General features: G+C 32.8%; 5 protein-coding genes across 5 annotated transcripts; 3 read left to right on the plus strand and 2 right to left on the minus strand.

The window, feature by feature from the left end:
- Positions 1-526: 526 nt before the first annotated feature.
- LOC119632198 (60S acidic ribosomal protein P0) lies at positions 527-2,238 on the plus strand. The gene is made up of 3 exons (XM_038025003.1): positions 527-610; positions 791-895; positions 1,155-2,238. The coding sequence occupies exons 2-3, from the start codon at positions 842-844 to the stop codon at positions 2,037-2,039; spliced, it is 939 nt and encodes a 312-aa protein (XP_037880931.1). The 5' UTR covers positions 527-610; positions 791-841; the 3' UTR covers positions 2,040-2,238.
- A 58-nt stretch (positions 2,239-2,296) lies between these two features.
- On the minus strand, positions 2,297-3,082 carry LOC119632199 (V-type proton ATPase subunit e). Its single transcript, XM_038025004.1, has 3 exons — positions 2,674-3,082; positions 2,570-2,617; positions 2,297-2,503 (listed from the first exon to the last, which is right to left on the minus strand). The coding sequence occupies exons 1-3, from the start codon at positions 2,766-2,768 to the stop codon at positions 2,377-2,379; spliced, it is 270 nt and encodes an 89-aa protein (XP_037880932.1). The 5' UTR covers positions 2,769-3,082; the 3' UTR covers positions 2,297-2,376.
- A 740-nt stretch (positions 3,083-3,822) lies between these two features.
- LOC119631482 (26S proteasome non-ATPase regulatory subunit 4) lies at positions 3,823-5,671 on the plus strand. The gene is made up of 6 exons (XM_038023736.1): positions 3,823-3,895; positions 4,068-4,208; positions 4,273-4,387; positions 4,444-5,034; positions 5,169-5,253; positions 5,314-5,671. Exons 1-6 carry the CDS (start codon positions 3,870-3,872, stop codon positions 5,541-5,543), a joined length of 1,188 nt encoding a protein of 395 aa, XP_037879664.1. The 5' UTR covers positions 3,823-3,869; the 3' UTR covers positions 5,544-5,671.
- A 10-nt stretch (positions 5,672-5,681) lies between these two features.
- Positions 5,682-6,167, minus strand: LOC119631483. Its single transcript, XM_038023737.1, has 2 exons — positions 5,968-6,167; positions 5,682-5,894 (listed from the first exon to the last, which is right to left on the minus strand). Exons 1-2 carry the CDS (start codon positions 6,076-6,078, stop codon positions 5,799-5,801), a joined length of 207 nt encoding a protein of 68 aa, XP_037879665.1. The 5' UTR covers positions 6,079-6,167; the 3' UTR covers positions 5,682-5,798.
- Positions 6,168-7,375: 1,208 nt separating this feature from the next.
- Positions 7,376-15,133, plus strand: LOC119631723 (probable E3 ubiquitin-protein ligase makorin-1). Its single transcript, XM_038024177.1, has 5 exons — positions 7,376-7,476; positions 7,831-8,840; positions 10,298-10,436; positions 10,502-10,639; positions 14,786-15,133. The coding sequence occupies exons 2-5, from the start codon at positions 8,023-8,025 to the stop codon at positions 14,885-14,887; spliced, it is 1,197 nt and encodes a 398-aa protein (XP_037880105.1). The 5' UTR covers positions 7,376-7,476; positions 7,831-8,022; the 3' UTR covers positions 14,888-15,133.
- Positions 15,134-23,601: the final 8,468 nt, after the last annotated feature.

Consider the following 23,601-nt stretch of genomic DNA (forward strand, 5'->3'; position numbering starts at 1 on the left):
TAATTTTAGGATAAGACTTTAAATTTACCGATTTTTTTAGAAACTTTGTGGGAATTCGGAGCTCATGGGCCCTTACACAATAAAAACAAAATAAGTAATTTAGTAGTTGAGACAATAAAAGCCGCGCTTGGCTATCTTAGGGGCTGGCACAATGCTCCGTTATTCATATTTTCGAGAGAATACTTTAGCTTTACCGACTTTCCACGAGACTTCGTATATATAAAAACAAATAAAGTACAAAGAAAAAAGCACAGAAGAAGAATTAAAGACAATTTATTTTAAATTTAGAAATTATTTATCTATTTTATATCTTCAGTTAAGTCTTTTTTATTTTCTACGATTTATAATATGAATTATATTTATCGTCTGGCTAAATTCATAATAATAATAATACTTCTTTCTTTGTTCTTATCAAATAATATGGCAACGCGGATTCTCGTTGTCCTTAAGACATGGGATTTATTTATCCGAAAAGCGGATTTATTTATCCGAAAAGCGAAATTGAAGTTGGCTGTACTTGCATTATTGTACGTCAATATATTTGGTAAGCAATTTCCTTCCTTATGTTCATTTTCGTCAAAGACGTCAGCTTGTGCAGTTTTGTGCTTTGGTACGTTTTGTGTTTATACCTATATATATGTGGATGTACACTTTTATGTATATTTATAAATGCATAATATTATAATCTGGAAAATCTGTAGACATCCTTTCACAAAATGTTACAATTAATGAACATTTTTGTAAAAGTAATGAAAATGTCTACGCTAACGTGAAATTTATATATTTGCAGTTCTTAAATTCAACATTTACGAGTCCCTAATTACAAAAACCTTGCATCAAGATGGTTAGGGAGAACAAAGCTGCTTGGAAAGCGCAATATTTCCTTAAAGTTGTTGTAAGTAGTTTATTTTTCTCATTAGTATAAAATAAGTCGTAGTTTGATAGATTTGTAATTTTGAATGATGATCGAAATTGTCCGTCTAAACGTATATTGAGTAAATGCCTTGCTTGAAAAAGCTGAACCCAGGCATTTTGATTATACAGCTTGTTGAAAAAAATGCTCTTAAAGCGAGTCTGACGCAGTAAAAAAAGCTTTTAAATATAAAAACTCGAAAAAAGTCTACAGTTCATGTCCCTTTTTCTATCATTTTTAGGAACTCTTCAATGAATACCCGAAATGCTTTATTGTGGGCGCCGACAATGTCGGTTCACGTCAAATGCAGACCATCCGCATCAGCCTGCGTGGCATGGGCATAGTTTTGATGGGTAAAAATACAATGATGCGCAAAGCTATTCGTGGTCATCTTGAAAGTAATCCACAACTGGAAAAATTGTTACCTCATATTAAAGGTAATGTGGGTTTCGTGTTTACCAAGGGTGATTTGGCTGAGGTACGTGACAAGTTGCTGGAATCCAAAGTGCGTGCTCCAGCTCGTGCTGGTGCTATTGCTCCTTTACCGGTAGTAATTCCAGCTCAAAACACCGGTTTGGGCCCAGAGAAGACATCATTTTTCCAAGCCTTGTCTATACCCACAAAAATTTCTAAAGGTACCATTGAAATTATCAATGATGTACCTATTTTAAAGCCTGGTGATAAAGTGGGAGCTTCTGAAGCCACTTTACTTAACATGTTGAACATTTCACCCTTTTCTTATGGTTTGGTCATTAATCAAGTCTACGACTCTGGCTCGATATTTTCTCCGGAAATCTTGGATATCAAACCTGAAGATTTGCGTGCGAAGTTCCAGGCTGGTGTAGCCAATTTGGCTGCTGTATGTTTGGAAGTCGGCTATCCAACCATAGCTTCAGTTCCTCATAGCATTGCCAACGGCTTCAAGAACTTACTAGCTATTGCGGCCACTACAGAGATCGAATTCAAGGAAGCTGCTACCATTAAGGAATACATAAAAGACCCGAGCAAATTCGCTGTATCGGCTGCTCCTGTAACTGTCGTCGCACCCGTTGAAGAGAAAAAAGAGGAGAAAGAGGAATCCGAAGAAGAGGATGAAGACATGGGTTTCGGATTATTCGCTGATTAAGAAACCAAATATGCTTATTATCATTTGAAGATTACGACTTGCTTTCTTCTCTTTCCCGTTTTCCTGAACGAAAAGTAAACTCTCTAACGATCCATGTGCAAAAGTAGCAAATATTTGCTGCGGTTCTTGACAAAACCCATAGCAAGTTGTTACTTTCACCATGCTATTAGTTTTAAGAAGAAAATAAAATCGTAATTTTTGTCTTAATAAATATTTGCTTTTTAAGAAAGCTATAAAAAGTTATAAAAAGACTTATCTACCTGTTAGTATTCTTATCTGATATTTATTTACAGGAGAAAAAATTTTATATATTTTTGTAGTTATAAGGAGGTGCATGTTAATGCATACTATCTATAACATTTTTTATCTCGTGACCCCACTCCTTGGCAATGATCATGATTTCATTACGACTTAGTTTAGGGCCGATCAAAGGATTCATTTGAGTCATGTAGCAACAAAGCCAACTGAAAAGAAGTGACATGACTTTGAATAATAAAAAATGTGATCTTTTAAGAGCCAAGTAAACTTACAAAAGCCAACAAGTAGCTGCAGTTAACATCAAACAGCATTGAGTAACTCTAGAAATAAATTGCATTTTATTTTTCATGAGATATAAAAGTCTATGCTTTCTCACCCTTTGCTGGGTCCACGAGCAAAGAAGGGACAAATTATGCCTACAAAGGCCCAAATACAAGTGATAACCAAAGGCGCTACATAAGAGTCAACCATTTTTTATTTTACTTTTAACTTAATTTGAGAGAAAAAAGATATTCCAGCGAAGGGAACTGATCGAATATAATTACTAATTATCACATGACGCGTAAAGAGCTGCCACAGAAAAATTATAATTCTATACGCGATGATCTTTATATAGAATTCGGCAGCAAACGAAAAACGGGCATTAAATTTTCTGATTAAAATATATATTCGCAAAGTATTGAAGATGGAAACGCACGTTAAGTCTTTATGAAATTTTTTTAGAAATCGCACAAAACATAGCAATTGTTGGATAGCGTAGAATTTTGACTCTGCATTGAAAACATACAACTTACAATCGATAGCGCATATTGACGTATTTTAGTTATCCGGAACCATCTAACAATACTGCGCGAATAGCGAAGTAATCGTATAAGCGCGGGAAAATCGTCTAAAATTGATAAATTCTTCACTAGCAAAAATAAATTAATCAATTTATCTATGTTCTCTAGCACGTTAAAACCGGAAATATAACTTGAAAGTATCACATATAAAATTGTACGAAGTAGTCTGTCTTTCTTACTGTCGTAAGTTTAGATCGAAAAGTTGAGGAAATAAAAATTTCACTTTATTCACAGTCGATAAAGATTTGAAAATCTGATAAATATTCGCAAAGATGGAACGTTCCGATTCCATTGATGCAATTATTCAAATTTAAGAATAACATACCCCTAAACATACACATTCTTTTTAGGGCTCTTGGACAGCATAAACTACTTGCAAACGATATCTTGCTTTAACTTGCAACGGCTTTACTTTTGGTTTTTTAATTTTTCCGTCCATTCTTAATATAATTCAAGACTCTGTTTATTCAGGTTTTTTCTACTGCTTTTTTACTTTTAAACTGGCTTACTTTCGCGTGCTACTATTCTAAGTCATAAATGCGGAATTCTTCGTCTAGTTGTCTAATCTAAAGTACTTTCGAGAATATCAATGAATTAAGTACGTTTAGGGTTGTATTTTTGGATTGAAAATTGTGATTGTTAACTTTTCGCATATAAACAGACAGATTAAATTAGAATTTTTGATTGTGTCAGCTTTGATGACAAGCGAAAAGTAAGAAAACTAACAAAAATGGTTCTGGAGAGTACTATGATCTGGTGAGCTAATTTTATTGTAAAAATTATTATTTTTAATTGATATTCATTATACAAATGAAATTTAAATTTGAGCAAAAAATATAGAATATAAGGCCTCTTGCTATTTGCCTTCCTTTGCATTTGCTATTGTATGCTCGTAATTTTTAATTATATCTTGTTTTTATGCTTTTAGTTTTGATAACAGTGATTATCAGCGCAATGGTGATTACTTTCCTACACGTCTAAATGTGCAAAAAGATGGCATCAATTTGGTGTGTCTAACAAAAGTACGTTCTAATCCTGAAAACAATGTGGGCTTAATGACCTACGCCAAGTACGTTAAAGAAGTTTATTGCTTTTGAAAGTCTATGCAATTAAGATTGATTTGTATTTTATAGTACTGTGGAGGTTTTGGCCACATTAACCAGTGATGTAGGACGTATATTTTCAAAAATGCATTTAATACAGCCCAAAGGAGAAATTAATCTCTTGACAGGTGTTCGCATTGCTCATGTGAGTTTTTAATCTTGTTATGTTTGGTCAAAGCTCATATGAATTGACAATTTTAGCTGGTTTTGAAACATCGTCAAGGTAAAAATCACAAAATGCGTATTGTTGTATTTGTGGGCTCCCCTGTCAGCAACGAGGAGACAGAATTGGTCAAGTTGGCAAAACGTTTGAAAAAGGAAAAGGTCAATGTAGATATTGTTAGTTTTGGAGATCATTCCAATAACAATGAAATATTGCAAGCTTTTATCAATACTTTAAATGGCAAAGATGGCACCGGTTCCCATTTGGTCAGTGTGCCAAGGGGTTCTGGCTTGTCAGATGCTTTGTTGACCTCACCTATTATTCAGGGAGAAGATGGTATGGGGGGAGCTGGCCTGGGTGGCGCCGGTTTTGAGTTTGGCGTTGATCCGAACGAAGATCCAGAGTTGGCTTTAGCATTACGTGTGTCTATGGAGGAACAGCGAGCACGTCAAGAAGAGGAACAACGTCGGGCTTTAGCCAATTCCAATGCTTCTGGCGGTAGTGAAGCAAGTAGAAATGATGGTGGCGAGGAACCAATTGTTACTACTACTGCCACTGCCGCCTCAGTTAACGAACCGAATTCAGAGGAAGCTATGTTGCAACGCGCTTTGGCCATGTCTAGTGAGCAGGTAAATAAATAAAGGAAGCACATTTTTATTGCGTATATATGTTCATTTTATATATTTTTTTAACATATATACATCCATATATCCACATATATATATTCAATATATATATATATATTCATTCCATATCCATATAGAATGATGATAATTTGCCTGATTTTGCTAATATGACTGAAGAAGAGCAGATAGCATTCGCCATGCAAATGTCTATGCAAGATGCAGGTAAAGAAATGCTTTTCTAAACTTCTTCAGATAACAGGCATATGCAATTCTTTGTACCAGATGACACTGTTACTCAGCAGGCTAAACGCCCTAAGACAGAAGAAAGCGCTGCAATGGATATAGATGAAGATTATTCTGAAGTTATTGGTGATCCTGCTTTTCTACAAAGTGTATTGGAAAATTTGCCCGGCGTTGATCCACACTCCGAGGCCGTGCGTGACGCAGTGGGTTCTTTGAGCAGAGAGAAGGATAAAGATAAAAAGTCTGAAGGCAATGCCGACAAAAAGTAGAGTTGTGGGCGATTCCGAAAATAATCATTTAGCATTTGGCTTGAATAAGATTGCATTAACTAAACTAATTTGTCGCAGAACACCTTGGCATATTGAGCCGCTTGAATAAAAATGTGCGTGAAATAAAACTCTATTTTATAATTTTACTTTAATCGATTTATTTGAGAGAAAACACACTTCAACATTCTTGCGTATTGAATTCCATCACTTGTTTAAACATAACCTGAATTTGTCCGCCGCAAGATTGAGGACGATTTATTTTAAACCACGATATTCCCGGATATGGTATAATACCCAAGCGGGAATAACTAAGGAAGCAGCACACATACCACCACCGAGAATTATTTTTTCCTAAAGGAGATATTTAATTTTATTTGCAAAGGTTTACGTAACTCTCCTTTTTGAAAAGTTTTTGATTACTTACTGCTGTAGAAATCTTTTGGGTTGGTGGTGAAGAAACCACCGATTGGCAACGGCGATGCACAAGACTACGCACAGCTGGCACCAAAAATTGAGTTGTCGATTTTTGCAACATTTTTCCAAGCAAACCCTTCAGATTGTATCTAATTATTGATAATGCTCCTGTTACAATGAGCTACGCAAATATGTAATGTAATATCAGCATAAATGAAAATTTTCAATATGGCATCACTCAAATTGCTTTCTACAGCTGGTAACGCTCTAAGAATTCAGTATAGTTGTATATCTTTTCGTTCCGCTAGTCCCACCTTTCACAATTTCTTCCAGTTATCACCAATGACACCTACTATCGAAAACAAAGAGTGTTAAAAGAAAGCCTTCTTTAAATTTATTTAATTAATCAAGTTTGTTTCTTCTTAAAAATATCACTTCCCTTAATTAAACAGTTGATTTAATAAACCTCAAAAAATGCTACTCAACGCTTGCAATGCGTAATGATTTCAAAACAGCGCAAATTTCGGAAAATCACGAAATCAATTACTGCTTGAAAAGGTCTTGTGGCTTGTCGGTCCTGACTTAAATGAGCATCCTACGCTGCAAACTATTTTCCCTAGTCTGTTATCAATAGTACATGCCAAAACTTCTACTGCCATAGGGCGGCAATTTCGATATTGTATAAAAAAAAAATTTTAGTTCGGCAAGTGTACGAACGACGAAGTAAATATTTGTACGCAAAAATAATCATACTCCTATGTTTATACACATCAATAATCGCCTTAGTCTGATGTTTTTATCATAAATACAGCAGATAGACCTGATTAAGTCTATTAACACGGAAGCAAGGTCTAGCTTAATATACAAATGGAAATTTTTGGACACTGAATAAAATCGCGATTTTCTCTTTCCGTTTTAGATTTCTGATAACGTTGCAAATAAAAGCAAAAATCAGCAAATTCTTCACACAGGGCTGCAATCAAACAGGCATACGTATGCTTCACGTGCATTTATTGTCAAATATGTTCTCATTGAGAAAAACGTCGGAAAAGTAAAGTTTGTACTTGTTTTTTGTGTAAATATAAATCAGGACGGCTTAATATTCATATTAATTTTTAAAACGAATATTTTTGCGCTTTCAAATTTTTGGAATTCATTCATATTTTGGCGCGATCTAACGCCTGCTATGTTTAATAACTTAGGAAGAGCGTGCATACACTGCAATGCATGACAAAATCGCGCGGTCGATTGAATGAATCCATGTAATTCCCTATCGTGAAATAAAATATTAAACAACGGATATATCCTAATGCACAAGCATATATCAAAATCTGTTAATGCATATATATTATTTCGTAAAGTGTGTTGACGATTACTTTTACGGCTTAGAGTAACCAAAGTAATCAAATAGCTAACAATTTTGCAACACTAGCTTGCTGAATTTTCGTCAAAACGCAATTACATCTTAAGAAAATCCTATTGAAAACCTTCACGATATTATCGCAGATTGATTGAAAAGGTAAATTATAGAAAGATAAGAATATATAAAAAAGAAAAAAAGGACTTTTTTTGAAAAATGAGTTTACGAGCGTATCAATATCAAGTATAAAATTCAATGGTTATCAGCTAAGAGCAATGACTAGGCAAATATTTTGTTGTTGTTGTTAGTTTTGGCTGCCATCATCAGAAGAAATGCATAAAAAAGTTAAGAAGAATTTACATTTTCATACACATATATATAGTGATTTTGAATAAATATAGAATGTATAAAAAGTAGACAAGGAAATGCGATAAAAAAAAGGAAATGCGAAAAGAAAGATAAAAATGATTAATAACAGTTATTATAGCATCTTCTGTTCTTTATTATTTACAGTTTTCAGATTTTACGGATGCGGCGGCAACATCCATTACAAGAAGTGCGGATATATTGCTCAGACGACATCTGAAATAAGAAGAAGAAAACTTGTAATACGTTTCTCTTCTGAATCAAGCAAAGCAAGCAAAACATTCAAGGACAACTTCCGTTTCTGATTATAAGCAATAAAGCGGGCAAGTAAGCACAGTTATGAGTAGTGTGTCATTAACCACTGCTACGGCTGCTTTACCTTTGGCATCAGCAGCAGCTGAAAGCAGTACAAATGAGCCGTCATCTTCAAACAGCCAAATACTCGCAAATAGTAATCAAATAAACCCTTCCACCACGGCGCTGGCTACAAATCCTGCAATTTGCAAATATTTTCAGCGCGGCATATGTCGTTTCGGTACGTTGTGTCGTTTCTCGCACGATGTGGCGTGCGGCGAAATGATTAATAATACGACATCGTTTCCGGTACAAGAACAACCCAGCACTAGCCGACGTAATTGGGTAAACGCTCCCGTATTTGTTCCAAAAACTAATCTCACTGGGGGTGAAATAATGAACGAAGCCTGTGCTCTAGATATGGCAGCGTCCTCGAATCGTTCATGGGCTGACGTAGTCGGTACTGGTGCAACTCGAGTTAGTGTCCTAAATATGGCCGAACCAGGTTCAATGAAAGAAATGTGCCCATTTGAAAGTCCTTGCCCGTTCGGTCTGTATTGCAGTTATTCTTTGCATATGGAGTTATGTGAAATGTGCGACCAATTCTGTTTACATCCCAAAGACGAGGCACAGCGCAAAAAACATAAAAAGGAATGTTTGCAACAACATGAGCAAGCCATGGAATTGTCATTTGCTATTGCGCGCTCGAAAGACAAAACCTGCGGCATTTGCTTCGACACGATTATGGAAAAGGCAGGACGTGAGAAGCGCTTTGGTATATTACCCAATTGCAATCATATCTTTTGTTTGGAGTGCATACGCAAATGGCGTCAAGCTAAACAATTTGAACACAAGATCACCAGGTGCGTAATCATTTGTATTATATACGTAATATTCCATAGGAATGTACCATATGCTGCTAACCTTAAAGACAGGGAGTACTTCTCATATTGTATCGATGCGAAATGCTAATTAATGTCTTGATAAATCAATGAAACAGACAGAGAAGAGAGTAGTTGATTGAGCGGTGACTTGTGTCTTGTATGATTTTAAGTATGTCTTATATTGCATCTTTCACAAGGGCAACACGTTGCAGTCATCTCATAGTGGGGCAACGGTAAAATTGAAATTTTTTATTAATTATTTTGTTTAGATCTTTACGCATTTAATCAAGTCAATGAACCAGTTGCGTCCACTTTCCACACAAATCAAATTTTCTACTTTTGACCATGTTAGATATTTCCCTCCCAACATTTGCATCACGCGTTTACATTCGAACTTGGTCGATTTGCAAAATTTATGGTGCAATCCAGAAAATTGGGTAACAAAACTTCACTTATTGATTTTTAGCACATTGATCGTTTTCGAACTTCGAACTGAACAATCGCAAGTATTACAAAATTGTAGATGTAAATTGGGTATTTTTAAATTACCGCATATTCCTAGCGAATGAGTGCTCATTTCATCATTCACGGTCCTTTATTTACCTTATTAGATAAGACCTCAATGTGCCCCAATCCAATTGGGCGACTACATATATGAAGGAGCGTTGGAGTCCTGCCACATTCATCATATGCACAAAATTCTCTTTCTCGTTTAATCCTTTCTTAAATGCATATTCTACTTCCACGATTCTCCGAGCATTAATCTGATACATCGAAACAAATTTCATGGACAGATAGATATTGCCGAACGTGACGTATTTTTGGTGTGAACAATGTCATCGCAACGTCAGACTGCGAAGGTGCCGGATGATCTTAGTATACTTTTTGGGGTCAATGAGGGATTAATTTAGATACGGTCATTACGAGTAACGGACATTTCCCTCCGACATTTTCCAGCCGACATAGATTTCTTTCTTCTGAAAATGTTTATTGAAGCAGTAGCTGCTAAATCGGTTGTCCTACCTAACTAGGTATATTTACAACTGTAAATATAAAAAGTGCAGATATCTCGTTGGTTTGTGGGCTACCATCTGCGCGCCCAAGCACCCTGGTGAAGCTTCATATCCTTCCGGATAAGTGCAGGATTGATTTATAAGTCATTTATGTATATTACATTTTTCTTTATTATTGTCAATACGAATCTTTTAGAAATTTTTTCTATCACCATGTTACATCCCTTTCCCTTAAAGTTTAGCATTTGACCAGAATTGTTTTTTTTTTTTTTTTTTTTTTTTTTTTGATTCGGAAGCGATATTTGCGAGCTCAAGTTGAAAATATACTAGACTGCGGCAATCGGACCGTTCATTTGTGCCGTGTACTGTGTGCTTTGTGCTGTGTCTGTGTAAAATTTTAAATTAATATGAATGCATTTGCAGATCTTGCCCTGAATGTCGCGTATCTTCTGATTTTGTTTGCCCCAGTGCCTTTTGGGTTGAAACGAAAGAAGAGAAAGAGAAACTTTTGGGTGATTATCGCAAGGCTTTGGGTGTTAAGGATTGCAAATACTTTAAAAAAGTAAGCGAAAGAGTAAAAACGTGCATATTGAATATTACATAAATTATAAAAATTATTCATTTCAGGGTGACGGAAAGTGTCCCTTTGGCAATAAATGCTTTTACAAGCATGCTCTACCTAACGGCGATTTAGTTGATGTTGGTTGTCCCAAAAAAGGTCGAAAAATGCATCGCAGTAGTAATGAAATCATTAATTTGCTTGACGTAAGTACAAAATACTCTTTCTCTTTCAACTTATCTTGTATACACTTAAAAGTTATTCATTCGTCCTCCAAGTTAAAAGTTGCAAAAATTAGCCTTGATATATTCAGTTGAAATCTCTTTTCATTGTTTGCCAGATGTGGAAATTTTAAATATTGTATTATTACTTTTTTAGATTTATAAACAAAAAAAATGAAAAATTAATATTGAAACTGGCTACTTGGCGCCATCTCAGTTCGAGTTACAAAATTACGAAAATTAATATAGATGAAATTAGATTAGCGATTATGGATTTAACGCTTTGATATACCAGTCGATTTTTGTGGAAGAGTTTGAGGCATTGAGATGCGTCAAAAGGAGCACAAAAATTGTACTTCTAATACTGCAATAGATTCAACAGTAACTATATATATGTTTAGCGTGCGGTAATAGCTTCATTCTAATCGGATGAAATTAGTTGAGATTCTCTCTCAAAAAGATTTACTACGTGAGTGTTGCAATAGCGCGGCCAATACGAAGAATTAAAAAAAAAATTAAATTCTGCTCGAATTTGTGTTATTTGGTTAGATAGATAGTGATTAAGAGGTGGCCATAATTACAAGCTCGCATATGATTGGCTTTTTGAGAGTTAACCGTTTCCCTACTGTCATTAAACGTAAATTGAGGGATATGAATTAACGTGGTTTTGCATTGAACTCAACATTCGGCAATTCGTGGTGAATGGATATATAAAAGTTTGGATGGAACATGTATACATACATCTATCTATCATTTAATTATAGAACCATTCGTATGTGTGCCTGTCTTGTTAAGAGGTGATAAAGTCGCATCGCCTATATAGGTAGAGTGGCGTTTCTTATATAACCGTGCAATCGTGCTTTAGAGACGCTGTAAATCATTTGACATTGATATCAAAAATTGATTTGTTTGTAGAAAGCGGTCTCGAGAGGAGACAGAATATATAGACATCGGTGTGAACATGTGTCGATTCGATTCTCTAATTCCAATAAAGCATTGGCATTTACCATAAATGTTTTTGAGGCGAGGAAAAGAGAGAAAGAGGGTCTTGGGGCATTTTACCAAATGAAAATAATTCGCAAATGGTTTTTTTTTACCGTACTTCGCTTTCGGTACAAAGGTATATTAAGTTGTGCGAATGTATGCAACAATCAGACAAATTTCACAAATTTTAGCAACAAAGTGCTGATCAGAGTCGATTAAAGTACAATTGTATCAATAGTTTATGACAATTGGCTTATCACACATCCATCTACAATTTGGTTTATATATTTATTCATGAAACAATTTTTTTTTTTTTTTTTTTTTTTTTTTTTTTTTTCCGCCCTGCAGAGAGAGGCTGTGCATTCAATTTATCAAATACTTAAAAGCGTATTTAATGCAATGAAACATGAGAAATTTTACAGATTCCTTATCGCTGCCTACGTAGGAGAATTGATTCAGTTATTCCCGCGCACTGACATTGCAATTGGATCCGCAGGATTTTGCTTAAAAAGTAATAATAAATCTCGTGCATTTTCTCTTAACTTCAAGTTAAGGTAATCACTGTTCAATAGTATTGCGGGCTTGCACGAATTCCGATATGGAAATCTACTGCTACTACTGCGCATCCTTTGTTCTCAAATAAAGCTGCCATAGATTTTGCTGTAGTACGATTTGGTTGTGCACTATTGGTAACATTGCTCGACAAATTTCGATTATCGTGTATTTTTGTTACCAGCATCTGATGATATGATTGATGCGATTATCTGGTCGTTCCCGTTTTGGGAACCATTATTAAAAACGTTATACTTTATATAATATTTATATAATTCCACTATTGTTAGCATCGGCGATCGCAAGCATTTAAATGGACAGCTAGCTAAGACTTTACGCATATGTTTATATCCATCATCGAAAGTTGGGAGAGAGATATATTCATTTTGTGAAAACAAAGTATATTTATAATCAGCATCAAATTCTTTATCGATTTAACCATGTCCGTCTGTGCAATGTCTGTGGTAAACATTCTGCTGGCTGCAGAAGTGAGCAATAAACTTCAAGGTCGGCAAAAAAAACATAGGAAATTCTTGCACGCAGATTGGTACTCGAAATGGTCTGAATCGGTCGAAAGACGCGCTTACAGTACTACGTAAACTGTGGACACCTCTGTTTTTCAAAAGGGATAAAAAATTGGTTTTCTTCTGATTATCCATAAACTGTATCAGCTAAATGCACAAAAATTTAAGTGCATATTCAATAGGCGATGGTGTGGTGTACAAAAATCGAAAACACGGCCACGCCTACCCAGTGTTATAGTCTATTAAAGTTTTTTTTTTTTTTTGCAACACTTTATAAGGCACAGAAACAAGCGTCAAAAACTCTATAAAGTAAACAAATTCTTGGACGATAGAAAAAATCAGCCGCACCACTTCTTATTGTAAAGCACGAAAATTTTGCTCCTTTGCTTGTTTCATCTTTTTTAAGATGACAGTCATGGGTATGAAAAATTCGGTCACGACCGAATGTAATTTTCTCACTTGTTTTAGTTAACTTAGCTATAGATAGTTGAAGTGTGAGAATAAGCATAAAATGCAAATACGGACACTCAACGCAGGTTTTTTCCTTTTACTTGTATTTGTGCTTTCTTTACATGAATTTATTTACTTTCATTCACCATCACAGCAGTGAGATGCATTTCGTGCAAAAGGTAGGTTGCGCGCGTTATTCTGGGTCGCATATCTATTTGCCTATTATTGGCTGAATTTAATTTTTAGAATTAATTGCTTTTGCAAGCCATCAGAACAGACTAGCGATGTCGAAGGCTTTCTAAAAGTAACGATTATGGTCTTTTCCACTTAGTTTTGGCATAAGCTCCGTTCTATGTTGGTATGCAATCGACCTTTGGAATACAGTTTTTAAGTAGAAAGTAGAAGAAGTAAAAACGTTATAGGCGGACGGCCACGGCTCACCTTTAAAAATGGCGTGCAGCACTTCGTTTAATACGATTACTCATATAGGCGTTATATTAGAAGTGGCATAACGAGCGTTCCGATCTGAATAATTTTCAAAATGGGATTTTTATAATGGGTCTATCTAAAATCCTTTCCGCACACAAACTTAATACATCCTTGCACTTGAAGTGGCGCAGGGTATAAATGAAATGTTCGAGAAATGTTTTATTCATATCTATTCTGTATACGCTAAAGAAGATATTAATCTAAAATCTATTCGAATTTTTTGTGTTCCTTATAAGGTCACAGATTCATTAGATTTGCTAGAATTTGTAACGCACTGAAGTGCGCTATTGTATCGTCTAAATAATGGTCTTGCTCTAGACATTTATGTTTTGCCCGTTTGAAAGCAACATCCAATGCTAAGATGCGCTTTCTGGATGAATTTAAAATACATAGTTCAACGTCTTGATGTTAAGAAATCATTTTATCATATTTGTTTACGCATATTGCGACCATTTTCTGCCTCAGTTGCATCGGTTGTTGTTGCAAGCGTTCTTCGCACTTATAGATATTGCTAGGTTGGAGCATGAAATGCGGGCTGATGATGATAATGATTCTCTGCTGTGCTGTGCTGAGCTCATTTCTCATTGTTCGTCAAGATTTAGAAGCAATTTCCTCGCGACCTTAAGGGGCCAACCAAATCTTCTGGTATAATTTAGCGAGTAAATCTGTATGATTGTGGCGTAAAACGCAAAGCGCAAAGAGATGAATCTTTGAGATAAAATGAAACGGCGCCTGGACAGAATGAATGGTTTTGCGTATATTGCATCATACCCTCGAATGTCAAAATATGATTTAATTGATTGTACGGACGTACTTACGTATTATGTACAGTTGAGCACATAACCCGCTAACTGATTGTGTTCAGCGCTTGACGCCCTTTCTTAAAAACGTTTAACAAATGTGTTGAACGAATTTATAAAAGTGCTTGAAAATGATTCGGTCATGATTTTGATTCGCATAAATTTCTGCGTAACTCCTTGCTCACGATGATGTGTGCATTATACACTACGTATATGTGTCATATAGGATAGAAAGAAAGTAAAATTTGAATTCTTAAATAATATGAGTAAACAAAATTCACTCGCAGTTTTTTTTTTTTTTTTTCTCTATAATTTTTCATCTCCGTTTATAGATCTATTTGTACGAGTTTCTGGAGCAGCGCGATTTGAGTTTCCTGGATTTTCTTGCAAGCACCAGCGATGAAAGCGATTTTGGCGAAGATTACGATGATTAAAAGAATTTCAGTTATTCTCCCATCAATCAATTTAATCAAAACCACAACAATACATGTGTGTGAATAATACTGTAATCACAACAAATAGCAGCAAAATAACTACTATTACTATTAACTTCTAAACCAACAGCAGCATACACCTTAACTAAAAAGAAAGTATTCTAACGATTCACAAAAACTAAAAATAAAAAGAAGAATTTAAGAAAAACAAAATGAGAAAAAATAAATAAACAAATATCGCAAATCCTTTTTTAAAATAAAATCTAAATTAAAGTAAAGAGATTTGTGAAACTTTATAAATTACAAATAATGATAATAATAATAATAATAATAATAAAAATAAAAAACCCAATAATAACACAACAACAATAAATGCGTAGTAAGTGAATGAATACATGTGAAAAAATTAATATTAAAAATACCTTCCTCTAAACTTTTAAAGCAACGAATCCAAAAAATAAAAATAAAAAAATCCTCCTCCTACGTACTTTACAAAAAAGGCTGCAGAAAAAAGTTTCATTTACTCTTGTTACAACAAAAAAAAAAAAGAAAAAAAAGAAAAAAGAAAAAAGAAATAAAGAAAATACAAAACAAAACAAAGAAAAAAGAAATCCAATGGCTTCTTTGATCCGCAAGAGTATAAAAGGAAAAATTTCACAATATTTTCTTTTTTTTTAGATTCAAAATAATTCCTATTTTTTATACAAAATTTTGTTACTATTTTTTCTTTTTTCAAACAAAAATTGATTACAGAAACCAGCACCAAATCAAAAAAAAAAAAAGAAATCATTCTTTAATTTTTTTTTTTTTTAGAATTTTTTCGTATTTAATTCTAGTGATCCCTTTTTTGTGTTCAAAAAAAAAAAAAATAATAAAGCTTTATTACTGAAATTCAGTTTAGCCCTTGAAAAAATTTGAAAACAAATCAATAACTATTTTATTTTTTATGTCATCCGTGAAATGTGTTTTGTTTTGGTTCTGAATTTTTCCTAATTATTACTACTTTTATTATTTTTTCGTTCATTTTTTTTTTTTTTTTTTTTTTTTTTTTTTTTTTTGTTATTTACGCTTATAACTTAGTAATACTATAATATTATCCTTTATTTATAATTATAAATATATATATATTTAAACAGTACATGTAAAGAAATATTATTTTTCCACTGTAATCAAAAAACAAAAAGAAAACGAAGAAAAAAAAGTAAACAATTTTCTTGATATGAATATTTATGTGAAGAAAACGGGCAAAAACATTTTAAATAAATACTTTTCCTGCAAAGAAAAAGAGAAAATCAAAGAAAAGAGACAACAACAACAATAGCAAAATATATATATTAAATTTAATACAACAGAAAACAGTAAAAAGACATGCTTACGTATTACATATTTTTTATTAATATATATTATCGCATAACTTTGTAGTAATATTTACACGAACAAATATGTGCTAGAGTTTATTTATTTATTTTTTTGTTTTTATTTAAAGGCTAATTCTTTAGTAATTCTGGCAGTTGGAGAACGACACAAACTCGGGAATCAATTAATTCTACGCATCATTTTCGTCGACACGTTTCGATTTTCAATTCGATCGATTTTATACATTTATTTTATTTCGTGATTTTTGATTTTCAATTAAATTGATTTTAACAGTATAACTGGGAATGCTGTCATTCGCTAAGACTACATACAACCGTTTCGTATATGTCTTTAATGTACCTTAAGTTTAAAAGTTCTCCATAATTTCATTGTATCCGCCCTAGGAAGCTCATTGAATTTTCCAAATATTTGTATGCTTCAGAGAGTTGGTTCCCATCATGTATGTATGTGATCATTGTGAATAGTGAAGTCGATTTTGCTATCTTTCTCGATTGTTCGTCCGTTGAAAGGTCGAAAGATGAGCGAACTGGGTCCAAGAACTCCAATTACGAACAATGTAATAATCTTTCCTTTTCCTTTTACGGCCTTAAGCTTCAATCTTACAGACAACTTTGTCTGCGAAATTTGTCCACAAATTCTCAAAAAAAAAGGGGAAAAAAAAGAAAGAAACGTACAAGCAAGACGGACTACTATTTTAATGTCATTTTAGTTAATAAACCTACGAGATGCTGAAAAATTTCTTAAAAATCTATTTGAGAATTTATCTATCTTCTTATCAAGTACTGTGTGCAGATTATTATTGCCATAGGGACTGCTTACAATAGGTTTATATATAAGTTCCTGGCGTTCTTGATAAAATTCAACAATATTTATAGTAGCCTTGTTACAAAACTTAGCAATCTGGCATCTTTTGCCATTCATCGGTTAGCTTAATAGATGCAGACGCAATAGCGATCGACGCATTTTCGGACATTTTCATTTTCATTTTCAGTGAATCGCTGATCGGCTAGACAACACTGCATCGATCTGAATAAGTGGTAAACGGAAGAGGCGCCTGATCACACCTGGAGAATATGCCGAGTGCGATGAACCTTCTCAGCCCAAGCTGAAAATGATTTCCTTTTTTATTTTTGCGGAAGACAGATGGACCTATGCGAATGTTCGTTGGAATTGGTTTCATGGCTACAAAAGTTTTGCCCATAATTTCGCAGACCACTTTTCAACGGTTTCGTAAACTGAACAAAAGCCCGTAAAAAGCAACTGCAGCTTACGTCGTTGAATCGCACCAATACCTAAGTTATCTATATCCAAAATTTCGGGAAAATTCAAACTGTTTAAGTAAATGATTGATGTCATTGTGACATCCATTGTGTGAGCTTGCAGATGCACGCGAAGTCTACAGCAATCCTCTATTATGCATAAAAGAAGCACTCAGTGATTTCAAAATGAGCGTCAACACGTTAACGCGTCAGATATGTTTTATGAAGCAACCCCAATTATAGTGAGGGGAATTTCTTTGAATACGTAATAAATCTACTTTCGCCTTATTATAAGTAAACTTTTGTATCCGCATAATTTGACAAAGGAAGATTCGTTTTCAAAAAAGTTTAAATTCCATTACAAGTGCCACTCACTCATCGACCTTCGTTTTCAATAATTCGATTATTTATTTCTCGAAATCGACGCTCAACCCTTGCAGCGATTAAAAAAAGAATTGGGCGATGCTCTTGAAGATTGTTAAATGATCATTGTTTCGTTCTCGACTCACTTGCACTAATGTTTCGAGTACAAGTTTAAGTCAAGCCCACTACCGCAGCAAGGGCATGTGTTTAGTTTTCGTTATCCGAAAACCCATGCATAAGAAATGGTCCAACAGTAAGCTTGCAATTTGCGGATTAGTTGAACAATTTTTTTCTGCCTAACTTCGGAGAAAAATCAAACATAGATTGTTAAGAAAATTGATTTAGCAATGGCGTTATCCATTGTAACGCCTTTTGTCTTTCAACATTCTTTCAGATAAGAAGTATGAAGGTGAATGTTTTTCAAGCATTTCAAGCCGTAGCAGGAACCAATGGAATGGCCATAATTGTAAATGTTAAGATGGAGAGCTGGCATTGGCCGGGTGCGCAAATCCTAGTTGACTTGTTAATATGTTAATATGTAAATGTTTGGCCGTCACGTCGAGTGCCCTTTCATATGTGTGATCATATATGTAATAAGGGTCTGTCTACGCACGCAATCACAAGAACGAGCATCTTGAACATAAAAAGCTTTACAATCTTTGCGACTTCTTACCAGTTTACAAGGCTTGTTTTGTTCTTACGCTCTTACAAAACAGTTGGAATTGAATCGAAAATATAGCTTTTTTTTTTGTCTTCAAATTCAAAATATAAATCAATTTCGTTGGCATTTATGGATCTTGATGAATCTTGCTTCAAATTTGAATATGCACGTGTAATATACGTTACTTCATGTCTACTGCTTGCTTCCGTTTTGCATTACATGAAACTAATTAAATATACATGTATTTGTATACATATATATATTTTCTGAATTTGTAGGAAATATTTGAAATTTTAATTGCAACAAATCTTAAGATTAGTATCTTGATGCACAGTCTCTTTATGCCCGTCAGAGATAAGATATCAGTTCCCGTTATGAGCCGAGTAAAAATTGCAGCTAGCTGCTTAGATATATAAACTTTAAAAACTGCTATAGGTATGTCTGATGTGATTACAATGGTGGATATTGATATTCCTTCGAGTTCTTGTTAGTAGCAAATCGAACTAATTGAAAGGGGCAAAAGACACGCCTATAAAACAATGATCGTTTCTTTTAGGACAGGGAGTTATTTTCGCTTTGAATTATTTGCGGCCGACATGTATATCGTATGAGGTTCGTTAAACAATACGATCATCAATTCAGTCAGTCCATGGTGGTGTTGACAATGTTGGCTTAGCTATAAGCTTGCAATAAATTGAAGCAAAAATAGTTGGATTCGATCACCCAGCTACTACGCCTTGTCATTGGAGTCTTCTCGAACAAAATGCCTTGTCGAAACATACATTCATAAGTCATCTAAGACTCGGACTGCTCGGACTGCTCGGACTGTAGACGCTTTTTCCGTTTATCATTACATAGGGCGTGTTCGAATATCTTTTCTAAATTGTAATGAAACCGTAATAATAATACAAAAAACTTCCACGATATGCTTTATTTGCAAATTTTTGTAGCTCGCAATATTTTATATGCACAAGATGTTAGACGGCAGACTCTGGTTTAAATTGCTCTGCCATTTGATTTTAACCGAGAATTTTATAAAAAAACCGCTACCATTGCAATTCAGCCAGCTTCCTTTATAGGGAGGGGCATTTCGGTTTTCCTCTTTGACATTTGGTATTTTTCATGGGCCCTTCAAAATATTGAACTTGTAATAATAATAATAATAATAATACCATAGGAGAAACTTTAGAAAGTTCGAAAGCTCGCAAAGTTTTTCCAAACTTTATTTCTCAATAATTTATAACATAATTTTTAATTTAATTTTCTTAATGTTCGTAGCTTCCAAACAAATATCCAAACAAATAGTACACCCTTAACCAGTAAACGTAATTTTTCTCTTATTATTATTATTTAGATTTAGATTAAGTGCGCTTTTCTAGCAACGCGTCAATTGTTTTAATATAAAGAAATAGTTTTCTTTCATATTGATCTATTCCAATAAAACTCAAAAATCAATTTTACATCCATTAGAAATGTTTACACGATGGCATTATCGAAAGAAATACTATGCCTCTGGACATTGAAATTCAAATCGAATTTGAAAAACTGATTCAAGTGAAATTTCAAAATCATCACAATCGCTAAAGTTGATCAACTAGAACTATGCACACACATTTCTTTATCATTATTATTATTATTATTATTATTGTTATTATTAATTTAAGCGGAGAAATAAGTTTCAAGACTAAAGTCTTTAGAAGCACTAGCGTCCAAGGTTCGTTTTGGAATTAATTATAAAGATATTGCGAGCCAAATATACTTGTATATATTAATCGAGACCGTCAGTCTTATAGTCGACTTTGGTATGAGGCCCAATCTTTCCAATCAATATCTCAAATTAAGGTTAAGACATACTTGAGGCTATCAACTTTGCGGTAGTGTTGACAAGACATTGCTAACCAATTTAAGATCAATTTTTGAATCTGTAAATGCAATCTTTTGAACTATTGTGAGTATTTTTTTGAATGCGAGAAGGCGAGAATGAAAGTTTCTTACCTTAATTAATTGAATCTTTGTGCCTGATTACGGCAGATGGTTAAATCGTTTCGGCTCATCATTTTGATAACGTATTTTATATATTTCTGGCCCGTTTTTTTTTTTTTTTTTAAACTGAAGAACAAAGCATATACCAAACCAATTCTCGGGGTTCTTGGGATAAGCTAATAGAACAATTCGTTGCTTCTATAATTTGTATAAATTTATAACTAAAAAAGATTTCAAGTTGTTTCATGTCATTTGTAATTTGTGATTTTTACGCTTTTAATTGTGATCATTTTCTCTTCAAATCTTAAAAAAAAAAAAAATTACGTTTTGCTTTTTATCTCGTAGAAATATCTTCAAAATTATTTATTATTTATTACAATGGTATCTTATAAGTTATATTAGACGTACATATATTCACGCAAAGAGAAGAAAAGAAAAAAATAAATAAATAAATAAATAAAAATATCCAATATGTAAAATTTAGAGACCAATAATAAAAAAAAAAAAAAAAATTAAAAAAAAAATACAAATTAATACAATTTTAAAATTTCTGTAAAAAATAAAAGCAAACAGGGCGATAAATTTAAACATTAAAAACAATCTTTTTGTGTTGAAAAAAAACCCAAAATTTTAAACAATTGATTTTATTAAAAATAGAAATGTTGATTATTTTTTTATTAACATTTTTTGCCTCACGAGAGTCTCTTTAATGAATTTATTGCAATTACTTAGAAAAAAATTTAAAAAATATAATAAAGAAGGGTGCGAAAAAAGAGAAGAAAACTAACACATATTTCCCCTATATATAGACCAATAAAAAAGTTACAAATAAATCAAAACTCAGTTGATAGTAAACAATAAGAAATAATCTTAACCTACTCAACTACTTATGGAAATGCAAACGAAATATACATACGAGCAACAAAAAGAAGAACGCCCATGCGAAACAAATATACAGATAAATATTCTTACACATACATTCATTCATACATACATACATACATACATACATACATACATATATATATATATAAAAACGTCTACTTGTATATCCACCACAGTGGTTAACGATAGTTATGTGACAAAAGCTAGTAACGCATGAAATCATATGGGAATCAGAGATCCCGTTATGCATGAATATAGCGAAACTGAATTGCCCTTGTTTTGTCTATCTTTCTATCTGTCTGTTTGTCTCTCTGTCACGATTACTATGACGGAAAACGAATCGAATTTCATTTATAAATAATTCTCTTCACAAGATTGAAATTGAGTTAAATCTCTGCATAGGTCGGGTCTATGTCGATTCCCACATTGCACTCTGAAAACTTTCGTTATAACTTGGCTTGACGCTTGCGTTTATTGGAATGAAGTAAGAAGAGCTAAGTACGCCTATAATCTCTCCTCACTCTCCTGCTTAATATATCCTATACTTGACTTTGGATCATCAACCTCGACTGTATATTTGTTTTGTTGGAAATGCACTCTTACAAAAATAAGAGAGTTGTTTAAACATAGTGCACCCCCTCTCCGCTGCTGTTACACTGTATAAAAATTATAAGTTCAAATATTGTACGCAATATACGACTTCTTTGACATAACTTTCTCCTTTCAACATAAGCTACCACTAACCACTAAGGTGGGTATATATATATAGAAAAAAAAAAAAAAGAAAAAAGGAAAAAAAAAGGAATATATATATATATATATTGGGTTCAAGCCAAATTTAATTTCTCTATTGTTAATAATGGAACGCAATAACAAACGACACTAGAGAGAGAAGATTACCTTAATAAAACTAAAAAGTAAAAGTAAAATTAAAAGCCTTTCATAATTCAAGTGATAATTTCCTTAAAGAAAACAAAAGTGAAAACAAAAAAAAAAAAAAAACAATTTTAATTATTTATATATAATAAAAATACTTCATTTATTGTGAATTGTTCATGTTTCCAAGTTTTTAAAATTTTAATAATTTATTTTTTTTAACAATTGTTGTTTTCTACATGTTTTTTTTTTTTTTTCTTTTAACTTTTTTATTTAATATAAAGAATTCCAAGTATTACAAATTGTGGTGATACAAAGAAAAAATAAATAAAAATAAATAGTTATAATAAAAAGTAATTAATTATTTAATTCAAACAAATAATCAAGAAAAAAACAAATTAAAAATAATTCTATAAATACGATGTGATCTTAACGTTTATTAATTGTGTTATCGGTGTTAATATCGACAAAGGAGAAGAGTAGAAGAAATTAACTTGATATGCCAGTCGGTATCGACATTTGTAATACGACTATACATATATTACAATTAACGAAAAAAAAAAAAAAAAAAAAATTCTTTTTAAGCACATCTAAGCTTCACTTAAATTTTGTAGAATTTACAAAAAAAAAAAATAAAAATAAATAAATAAATATATATATATATGTATAAATATATATATATATATATATATATATATATAACTTTTATCAAGATTTACTTTAACTCTATTATATAAATACACATACAAATATAGATATATAAGAGCATATACCTATAACCAGCCAAAAGAATTTCTCAGAAAACAAAACGAAAAAACCAGCCTGAAATTAATAAAAAATGAAAGTATAAAGTAATTAATCTACTTGCATAACTCATATGCTCACATTTGTGTTTATTTACTTAAAAAATAAAAAAATAATAAAAAAAAAAATTCTAAAATCTAAAAAAAAAATATTTTTGTATTTTAGTTGATAAATATCCATGAAAAATAAAACCTAAAAACGAAGAATTATAAAAGCTATCACTATTAAATAAAACAATAACAAAATAATCACAAAAACCGCATAATAATGATATTTTTCTTTATTAAGTTTTTTTTTTTTTCCACTTTTATATATTAAGTAATCCCTTTTATCCTTTGCTTTTCTTTCGGTAGCATTTAATCAACGCTTTACAACTTTAAGACGAATTTAAAATGGGATGAGCTTTTAAATTTATACAGATAGGAGTCCTAGAGCATGATTAAGGTACTGTTGTCTTATTACATTTCGGTAGATTTTATATTACAGCTTAAATTTTTTTTTTTTTA

The sequence above is a fragment of the Glossina fuscipes genome, unplaced genomic scaffold (genome assembly GCF_014805625.2).
Source record: "Glossina fuscipes isolate IAEA_lab_2018 unplaced genomic scaffold, Yale_Gfus_2 1, whole genome shotgun sequence".
NCBI lineage: Eukaryota > Metazoa > Arthropoda > Insecta > Diptera > Glossinidae > Glossina > Glossina fuscipes.

Excerpts from the sequence above, each read along its gene's own strand:
- LOC119631482 (XM_038023736.1), top strand. The coding sequence starts at position 3,870 with ATGGTTCTGGAGAGTACTATGATCTG. Across the intron at positions 3,896-4,067 it reads CTGGAGAGTACTATGATCTG|TTTTGATAACAGTGATTATC; the intron begins GTGAGCTAATTT and ends TTATGCTTTTAG. Across the intron at positions 4,209-4,272 it reads GGCTTAATGACCTACGCCAA|TACTGTGGAGGTTTTGGCCA; the intron begins GTACGTTAAAGA and ends TGTATTTTATAG.
- LOC119631483 (XM_038023737.1), bottom strand. The coding sequence starts at position 6,078 with ATGTTGCAAAAATCGACAACTCAATTTTTGGTGCCAGCTGTGCGTAGT. Across the intron at positions 5,895-5,967 it reads CCCAAAAGATTTCTACAGCA|GAAAAAATAATTCTCGGTGG; the intron begins GTAAGTAATCAA and ends TATCTCCTTTAG.
- LOC119632198 (XM_038025003.1), top strand. The coding sequence starts at position 842 with ATGGTTAGGGAGAACAAAGCTGCTTGGAAAGCGCAATATTTCCTTAAA. Across the intron at positions 896-1,154 it reads AATATTTCCTTAAAGTTGTT|GAACTCTTCAATGAATACCC; the intron begins GTAAGTAGTTTA and ends TATCATTTTTAG.
- LOC119631723 (XM_038024177.1), top strand. The coding sequence starts at position 8,023 with ATGAGTAGTGTGTCATTAACCACTGCTACGGCTGCTTTACCTTTGGCA. Across the intron at positions 8,841-10,297 it reads TTTGAACACAAGATCACCAG|ATCTTGCCCTGAATGTCGCG; the intron begins GTGCGTAATCAT and ends ATGCATTTGCAG. Across the intron at positions 10,437-10,501 it reads ATTGCAAATACTTTAAAAAA|GGTGACGGAAAGTGTCCCTT; the intron begins GTAAGCGAAAGA and ends TATTCATTTCAG.
- LOC119632199 (XM_038025004.1), bottom strand. The coding sequence starts at position 2,768 with ATGGTTGACTCTTATGTAGCGCCTTTGGTTATCACTTGTATTTGGGCC. Across the intron at positions 2,618-2,673 it reads GCTCGTGGACCCAGCAAAGG|AGTTACTCAATGCTGTTTGA; the intron begins GTGAGAAAGCAT and ends ATTTATTTCTAG. Across the intron at positions 2,504-2,569 it reads GCAGCTACTTGTTGGCTTTT|TTGGCTTTGTTGCTACATGA; the intron begins GTAAGTTTACTT and ends ACTTCTTTTCAG.